At 39.0% G+C, this 9,186-nt stretch overlaps 1 protein-coding gene and 1 long non-coding RNA gene across 3 annotated transcripts; one reads left to right on the forward strand and one right to left on the reverse strand.

Moving 5' to 3' along the window:
* Nucleotides 1–667, reverse strand: LOC108138479. Its single transcript, XR_001774123.2, has 3 exons — nt 470–667; nt 246–405; nt 1–183 (listed from the first exon to the last, which is right to left on the reverse strand). It is a non-coding gene; the product is annotated as an uncharacterized LOC108138479 (long non-coding RNA).
* Nucleotides 668–2,585: 1,918 nt separating this feature from the next.
* LOC108138459 lies at nt 2,586–8,507 on the forward strand. Of its 2 annotated transcripts, XR_001774114.2 has the most exons (5): nt 2,591–2,697; nt 2,758–2,891; nt 7,220–7,401; nt 7,467–7,944; nt 8,010–8,507. XR_001774114.2 is itself a non-coding variant. In XM_017260662.2 (4 exons), the coding sequence occupies exons 1-3, from the start codon at nt 2,816–2,818 to the stop codon at nt 7,554–7,556; spliced, it is 348 nt and encodes a 115-aa protein (XP_017116151.1). In that variant the 5' UTR covers nt 2,586–2,815; the 3' UTR covers nt 7,557–7,944; nt 8,010–8,507. The 2 variants fall into 2 exon arrangements, 1 of the variants encoding a protein (XP_017116151.1); XM_017260662.2 differs by having other exon boundaries at nt 2,586–2,891.
* Nucleotides 8,508–9,186: the final 679 nt, after the last annotated feature.

The raw sequence follows: 9,186 nt of genomic DNA on the forward strand, positions 1-9,186 counted from the left end.
AAGTGTATTTTTGTTAGTGTCTTTGTGTTTACAAATAAAAGTGCCGGACACGAAGAGCAGGGACAAGATCCAATAGAGTTGTGGAGGGTGGGATGGCTTAAGTTTTAGTGGTGCAGCTCAGTAGTTGACTCCAGTATTCTCCTTGTTGGACATCTGTTTTTTGAACTTTCAAGTGCTTGCCATCTGGAATACAAAATATATAAATGTAAAGTATTTTAATAAATAATTGTTTGGTTACTACTCACCATTTGTCCAGTCGATAATTGATTGAGAACTGAACTGCACTGCAAGATACGGTTGATCCTCCATTCAACTTGTTTGCCATTCGGTTTAAGTGTTTAACAGGGAATTTGAAGTCTACGTTCTCGAGCCAGAAGAAAATATCAATATCATTCAGTCAGCAAGCTTTGAAATTTAATTCATATATTTAACATAGCAAGAAAAAGTTGCGTTAATATTATTTACTTACTTCATTGTTAACCACGTGTTTTGTCCAATCTCGTTTTATGTCCTTTAGCAAGCATTTGTTTGTTGGGTTTTGTTTATTAAGAAAGTGTTTTTCAAAAATGTTATTTAACACTTTATGCTTAAAACTAAATTTGGTTTTTTTTGTATTGTTCAGAAGGCAATTTCCTGTGTGTTATTTCCCCGACATGGTTGTGTATACTGAACTCTGTAGGGACTGATGGGTGTAAGTAGAACTCGAAATTAAAAGCATGGATAGTTTGATCAAGAAAAAGGGAACAAATTTCAAAATAGTGTTATTCTATCATAAAGGTTTCTCAAAAATAATTATTTTTAATTTGTTGATAAAAACTTTCTGAATTTTAATTACATAAAATTTGCATTCAAAAAAAAACTTTCTTAGAAACATATAGAATCTTTAGTTTTTAATTTGTATTTGTAACTTATATAGTCACCCCCACATATTTATTGGGGGGTGATAGTGGACGAGGCAGGACACACATGTGAAGGTCACGACCGTAAAGTGGAAGGAGAAAGTCGCCAAAGACGAAGAACGAAGAGAGCAGGAAGAGAAAGTCGCTTTTTGGCTAATGAAAAAGAAATAAAAGTGTCGAGTGTATTATTGCCAAATACACACACACACACACACACACACGCACAGATAGAGACACAAATACATATAGAAGCTCACGCACACTCACGCAAGCACAAACACAAGCACATATCATTTTCTTTGGTAATTGTTGAAACATTTTTAGTACAAGTCTGCGTGCTACGTGTCTGTGTCCTTTTTGCACTCCACCCCTAGTTTTCCCATCCCATTTCCCATTTCCCACCGCCCCCTTTATTTTTTGCCACTCCACCCCCCTCATTTCGACCGCCGGCTATTATTTTGCACTTACTATAACATGCACATAAATATTTTTGCCTCGGCCCCCCCAGTTTCGACACACACGTTTGTGTGTGCGGCTATTTTATTGATACTAATACAGAAAACCCACGCATCCTCATAAAAGGACATGTGAGTGCGGACTTTTCCTTTTCCCCGGCTCGCTTTTATTGTCGCCTTGGCGAATCTCTGTCAAAAAGCAATAATCATCAATTCTGATTCTTTTTTTTTTTTTTTTTTGCTTTTCGGCAAGGACATTGTCGTCTGTTGGTGGCTCGATTTGATATCAAATTGATTATTATTTATGTCGGACGGAGAGCAATTGCCTCTGCCCCTTTTTTCTTGGCTAATTGACGAAAGATTGGATCCTGAAGAAATTTTCTACGATAACTAATAGTTTATACAACTTAAGACAAGATATTATTACAAAAATAATTCAAAGACATTGTAAACGTTATATTTTATTTAAAAACAAGAAAGGAAGCAAACTTCGGCAAGCCGAATATAGCCTTGCAGCTATTTCAAAAACTAAATACTCTTTAAAACGTTTAAATTTTGGTTTACTTGCGTGTATGTTTAAAAACATTGAAGCTATGATGATTTGCAGTTAATTATTCGATAGTTCCTATGGCAGCTATATGATTGTTTCTATGGGAGCTATATGCTGTAGTCGTCCGATTTTGATGAAATTTAAACCGTAGTTCGGAAATTTTTAACCATTACTAAATGTCGAAGAACTAAAAGAAAATTAAATAAGAGCAAAGTTATAATTTTTTTTTATTTATTTTTTCGATTGTTCCTATGGGAGCTATATGCTATAGTCCGATCCGGCTCGTTCCGACTTATGTATATACTACCTGCAATAGAAATACAACTTTTGGGAAAGTTTCATGCAGATAGCTTTAAAACTGAGAGACTAGTTTGCGTATAAACGGACGGACAGACGGACATGGCTAGATCGACTCGCCTAGTGATGCTAATCAAGAATATATATACTTTATAGGGTCGGAGATGTCTCCTTCACTGCGTTGCAAACTTCTTACTGAAATTATAATACCCTCTGCAAGGGTATAAAAATAAAGTGCGTTTACAATTTACCCTTAACAATTCTAAGTAGGCTAAATATTTACACTCAGTTTTAATATTCGAAAATGTTTTGCCAATTTTTTCCATCAAGTTATCTTGGAAATCAACTTGTCATTACCTTTGACGCTCACAGGCATTTGGGTCAGTTGTAAAACTACTGGCCGGAGAGAAAGACACATAATATTTTTTATCGTGCTAGAAATTTTACTGAAATTTTCTAAGGATTAATTTTTATACATTCATATACAAAAAGTGAAGTGAGAGAAAAACATATTATATTTTTTGTCGTACTGGAAAATTTACTGAAAATTTCCAAGGATTAATTTTCATACATTTATATACAAAAAGTGAAGTGATCCCTCATCGATCTGCAAAATGGGTATTTTTGATGATTTTCACAACTATATGACTCGTGTATTATGCTTCTCTTCTGATCCCGATGGTAATTTCGGTAAGTTTTACTCGAGTTTTCGATCTAAAGGCTTGGTATTCAGGCAGCCAAAATTGCTGTCAGTCCGAGAAAACACAAAAGCTGAAGATTTGGCATGCAGATTATAGATTTTTTTACGCTGCGCAAGTTTATTTATATGTATCTATCGAGCTATTATTTTATAAGTGAAGTCCTCTGCTGAGTAACGAGTAACTTTTAGTCGGTGAACCCGACTATAGCGTTCTTACTTGTTTTTTTTTTTTCTTAGCTTGACTTCTTTGTCGCCAGCAACGTGGGTCTAAATTACTTAATTTTAATTTCCCGTAGGCGCTCCTTAATCAGCAACTATTAATGCTGCACTTTGCTTATTTACGAGCTCCAAATGACTTCCATTGAGTGTCGTCCGTTTCTTTTTTGCGTGGGCAGCTACTGTTCCTCGTCCTCGTTTTTTCTGCCTTTTCATACTTTTCGACCTCCCCTCGTTCCAACATCTGCATCTTTCGGTTTTGGGTTATTTATTAGGCTGGCGAAGGCCCTCGATGAGTCAGAAAGAGGACAGGGTTGAAGGGACTTGCATGTTCGAGAAGGAATCGCATTAGGGAATTTGTAGCAAGAGATTGAATTTGTTAAAAATGACGTAATTAATATTCTAGTGACAAGTTCCTAAAAGGCTAGTTGTAAATAAAATTCTTTAACATCAAAGACATACTATTGTTTAAGTAGCTGCTCCTTAGATTATACAGATAAAGGCTAAGCTTTTTATGAATATGTTGTGTATATATTAATGGGAGCCAACCTAAATTTTAACAATCATCGATAGTATTTGATAACCATAAATGATTACAAAAAATTATTCTTAGGATTTTTCGATTTTTATCAGCTATTTTTCCCCAACCAAAGTCCTTTTCGAAGTATTTTTCATTTGCCTTCGCTTATTTCGCCCACAGTTTGTCACACTTAATTAAAGAAAATTTTAAGCACTTTAGATGTCAATTTGTGCCCACTTTTCGCAGTGCCCAATACGATGACAGTTGCCAGTTTAGAACCACCATTTCCCCGTTTCCCCATTTCTCCCCAATATTGCCAACCATTTTCAATTGCGTCAAAAGGGGCAAAAATAAAAGTATACGAAAAAAGAAGAAACGGTTTAATTAAGTTGAAACCCTTTCGTGCGTGCCAGGGCCAGTTGGCAGTGCCATCCGAGAATCCGGGTCCGGGTCTGGGTCCGTACCCACTTTCCCCGCTCCAGAGATTCCGATCCGAGTGGCTCAAGTGGCCAAGTCACCAAGAGTCGAGTCGAGTCAAGTCGAGTCGAGTTGAGTCTCTTGTCCCAACTTGGGGCGTGTTAATTTCCAAGGTGTTTGCTATTCCAAGCTGTTTCCGTTCTAATATAAAAAATCAGCGTAATTAAAAATCAAATGATTTTTTCCTTGGTCTGGTCCTCAACTCAAACGTCTCTACCCGTCCGACCGACGACAGCGAAATATCTTCATTAATTTTGCTCTTTTGCTGTGGGACAGCGGGAAATCCTTTGCCTCTATCCTTTCCAATTCATTCAATGCTGCACAATTTTTAACTCATTAATTGGTGTGGGCAAACCCTTTTTTGTTTTTTTTTGCTGCCCCTTCTGGTTTTACCCTCGCGTTGCGTTGTGAAAAATCTGGACGAAAATGTCCTGAAAACAGAGCCAAGTGATTTATTTGTTTAATCCTTTTCATTTTCGACCGATTTCTTTTTATTTATTTTCTTGCCCGGCCACTTGAAATGTTGCTGATTAGAGCAAAAAGAACAGAGGACCGGGGAGCCAGTGATGAAAAGGGCAACTAAAATGATGGGAGTTGGGAGTTGAGAATCATCTGAAATTGAACGAGCGAGCTTCAGTTTAGCTTGGCATTTATTAAAAGTTGAGATTTATTTTCCAAAGAAGTATTAAATTGGGCATCTTATTAGGCAAACTATTAATATGCCCACTTAATTCCCTACCTAAATTCCCTATACTCTTCCTCGAACACCGGCTAATTGATTCGTTATCGATTCGCTTTGACCCTCTTCATGGCCCATCAATATGGCTAAAAGCGAACAAGAAGAGGGGCCAACCAAAGCGAGGAAGATCGACAGACATTGAGCGACCAATGCGACTGGCAACTTGTTTAGCTGATTTTAATCCGCATTCGATACGGTAACAATTTTTACTTCATCACTCTACCGGCAACCAAATGGCCATCTCTTCATCGGCCGCATCTGGATCTGTATCTGTATCTGTATCTGAAACTGGTGGCTTCCACACCAATCAAGGAACCTCGAGGGGCGGGAGACGGAGACGAGCTTTTGACATTCGCATAACTTCCGATTTAATCCCAGCGCGTGAACGTCGTTGTCGTCGTCGATCCCCATGTCCCAATCCCAAGAGCGGTTTCAGCTTCAATGGTGCACCGAACGAAATTACTTAGTAATATTCGAGATATTTAGACCTTGATATGGCCAACGCCATTTACAATGCCCCAATACCAGCACATAAAGTAAATCTAAATTAAATTACTAAATTATAAAATTACTAATTATAATCAAAATGTTCGTAATGCTATAATTATAATTATTTGTAGTTCGACCTGAACAAGTAGCATTTATATCAATGATTACAAAACAGCTATTATTCTAATATATAAATGGATCCGTTAAGAAGGCCGCCAAAAGATTGCTCATTGTTTATGAGACTAGAAAGTATGGTGGTAAAGCCTATTTGAATTCCCAAATTAGTTTTTTTTTCAGTGCATTGACACTTCTTGGCTCGCATTGCCTCTTGCTCCATCTGCTGAGTTATGCGCTTCTGTGCGTTGTCGTATTTTGTAAGCTTTTACGCGCCGGCTACCAAGAGCCTCAAACCCCAACTAAACCGAACCAATCCGATCCCATAGTAGTATCCCATCAGTCCCCCCTCCTTTCCGTCTCGATCCGATACGATCCTCGATCCTCCCGAGAGCAGCAGCGTCGTTGAAGCGATAAAAGATCAATTTAGTTGCGCCACAGTCGCCGCTGATTTAAATCCGATCATTGCGCGACGATTTGATGCGAACTGAAACATGCGCAAGGAATTTGCAATTATCGAACTTCAAAGGCCCTCTCTCTCCATATCTGTTTTTTTTTTTCCTTATTTTTTTCTGGTGTTGTTGTTGTTCACCTCGCGTTTTTCTCGTTTTCTGTGCTGATCATCTTACAAATTTGATCAAGGCTGATTATTAGGTGTGAGATGATATTAGAGGACATTGCCGATTGTGTGTAGATATATCTGCAATCTATTCTATACATATAATTTAATAGCGATTATTTTGTGGCGAGCATCTCTTTCTGTAATGTTAAACGATTTTAAATCAGAGCCGAGAAAAGGACAAAAACTGGTTTTGGGTTGAGCACGCAGCTCGAAAAATCAAATAGCAAAGAACTACAAATTACATGCCAAAATGCACTTCAATACAAAGCACTTGGGTAAACACCAGCAGACAAAGGGGGAAGGGAAATCGAGGGGGGGAGGGGGCTGAGGGCGACACACGGAGGGCACACCTGTGGGCCGCTCCGAATTTTCCTGTTTTCCTCGTCTTTTCCTTTCCCTTTCCCTTTCCCTCTTGTCCCCCCCCCATTGACGATGTAAACCTTAAGGTATTTTGCGATAATTGCACTTTGCTGTTGTTGCTCCTGCTACAGAGTTGCCTTTGTCCCTTTTCGTCCTTGCCAAAAAGAGTTTGCCAGTTACCCTTGTACCTTGTACCTTCTACCTTGTCCCAAGTCCCAAGTCCACCACCCACCCACCTCCCACTTAATCATCGCCCACCCACTTTTGGCATGTCTGTGCGCAAGATAAACAAAAGACAACTGTTCCACGTGTTTGTGTGTGAGTTGTCTGGCACATGTCTTCGCTTTCCATTCCACCCACAACACCGAGTTTTGCCACTACTTTTCGGCTATTAATAAAGTGAAACTTCGAGCCTGGGGTTTCCATATCAACTTGTTTGCCGTAGCCGGTGACGACTGTACTTACTACTTAATTAATTCAAATCTTGCTAATTGCATTTTATTTGCTTTCGCTGCGCAGATTTCAAGTTTTTAATTGCAAATCTCATTTCCCCATTCAGAAACGCACACACACACACACACGCTCTATATAAACATACCGACAATCTAATATTGTCATTGACATGTCTTACCTGTGTCGTAAAACACAATACCTTATGGTACTACTCAAAAACAAGCTAAATGGAATTTATTTTAATCTTAAGAATTCTATAGAATATATTTTGTATTATATTTGAAAGCACTTGTTCTATATTTTCTTATTGAACCACTCTCCATTGCAGAGGGTTTGACTGGCATAGGCAACAAGATCGCTTTAAGGGTTTATGAAGTTATGGACAGAGTGCTGAATCGAGAGGAAATGCAGTATCACACCAACTTGGTGATTGGATTAGCAGTTCTTTCCGTGGCAGTTTGCGGACTTACGATTTATATTTTAATGAGATGGCAGAGAGCTCCTCTTCTGGTGAGTGTCGAATATAAAAACCCTCTAGACTTATTTGAAATCCTATCGCCTTTCCCCCCCACCAGAGTAACATATGTCAAGGCGGTCCACGAGCAAATTTGCCTACATTGAGAGTGACTGGTTTTACTCGTTTTGGGTTAAATGATCGTAACTAGGACGAGGACTAGGAGATCTCCATCAACGCCACCACCAAAGCCACCACCAAAGCCACAAATGAACCATCAATTCCATCATCTGGCGTTGATGGAACCATCAACTCCATCCAAGATGCCCAAGATGATTACTCGAATAACCAGGTGGAACACACACACACACGAAGTCCCTGAAACTTCTCAACCATATATCCCCGAGTTTTAATTACTTTAATGTTTGTTATTTTTACAAACCTTGTTTGTTTTATTGCACTTTCCGTCAACCGCCCTTCCTTAATTGCAAAATTCTGAATGTTAACATTTCACAAATTACTGGTTACAAATTGTATAATTCAATCATTCGACCAACAACTATGATATTTTCATCTATTGTATTTTTTAAATTGGGAAGGTGAGAAACAATGCAATAAAATTAAGCTATGTAGCTACGAACTAACAAATTTTTGTTTAACATAGCAAGGAAATGGAGCCTAAAACCGAGTGCGATCCCAAAACCCACAACCGAGAGGACACGTTCCTGCCATCATCATGTTCAATGGCCGCTCAATAGACTCTCCTCGTATCTGCTGTTGTAATTTGCTGGCCCTGCCAGCTGTCGCTGCGGTTGCCCGCCTAATGGCTGTCGAGAAGGGGCAGAAGGGGGCGGAAGGGGGGCCGAAGGACCCCCATTTCACCAACCCCCCTCTTCGCAGCCATGGCCACAGTCATATGGTGCAGACGCCCCGACATAGAGAGATACATCCCCATGGCCTGGGCGACTTTGGATTTCATTAAACGCAAATTTATGCCTTTACTTGAATGTCAAATATTGCAAATGTCAAACGATGAGGCGGCCAGTGAGGGAGTGTGGGGATATGGAATAAAACACTGGGAGAAAATTGATCTCCAAACATATATAAAAATTATTATACATGTAATAATAAGAAAATGGGTATAGTTAAGCCCAACAAACTATATTTAAATTTATAAAGTTCTTTTATTTAACAAATCCACTTATTGGGAATTCTTTTTATATTTAGGAAGTCTTGCGTAGTTACCACAAAATTAATTGATTTTGTTAATGAACAGAATTGAAAGCTATAGGTAATATAAAGGCAGGAACATTTTTTCAATAACTTTAATTTTGAATTTAAGATGGCTTTTTATTTTTCTCAGTGTATGGCATAGTATGGCATTGAGTCCCGTTAGACAATAGTGTCCTTCCTTGGGGGTAAAGGAGGTGGCCCATCGACGAACCCAGTCTCTGTTGGTTTTTATGCGTTGTTCGTTTTGTAATTAAGCGACGCACTTGGTTGGATTTGGGTTGGGAATGGGAATTGAAATGGGATTGGGATTGGGATTGGGAGCTGGAATGGCAGCAAACGGGAGCGGATGCGACGAGATGTGCTTTAACTGGGCTGGCGGCCAGCATATATAGATATTTAAGTTTCGGTCTGGCAAGTGATGGACTTGCAGGTTCTGTCTGTCTAGAAAATCGACATGAATATATTTGCCATTGCTGGTTGGTCGGTCATCCGCTGTCCCTTTTTGTCGATGCAGTGACCCAACCATCTTCCATTTACCATTTACCATCTACCATCTAACATTTGCGGTCAAAGTTGGCGTTTGACATTTATGCCGGATGTCAAGCCGT

The sequence above is a fragment of the Drosophila elegans genome, unplaced genomic scaffold, assembly GCF_018152505.1.
Source record: "Drosophila elegans isolate 14027-0461.03 unplaced genomic scaffold, ASM1815250v1 contig_149, whole genome shotgun sequence".
Lineage (NCBI taxonomy): Eukaryota > Metazoa > Arthropoda > Insecta > Diptera > Drosophilidae > Drosophila > Drosophila elegans.

Coding starts and splice junctions, on each gene's coding strand:
- LOC108138459 (XM_017260662.2), top strand. CDS start 2,816: ATGGGTATTTTTGATGATTTTCACAACTATATGACTCGTGTATTATGC. Junction 2,892..7,219: donor TGATCCCGATGGTAATTTCG/GTAAGTTTTACT, acceptor TCTCCATTGCAG/AGGGTTTGACTGGCATAGGC. Junction 7,402..7,466: donor GGCAGAGAGCTCCTCTTCTG/GTGAGTGTCGAA, acceptor CCCCCCCACCAG/AGTAACATATGTCAAGGCGG.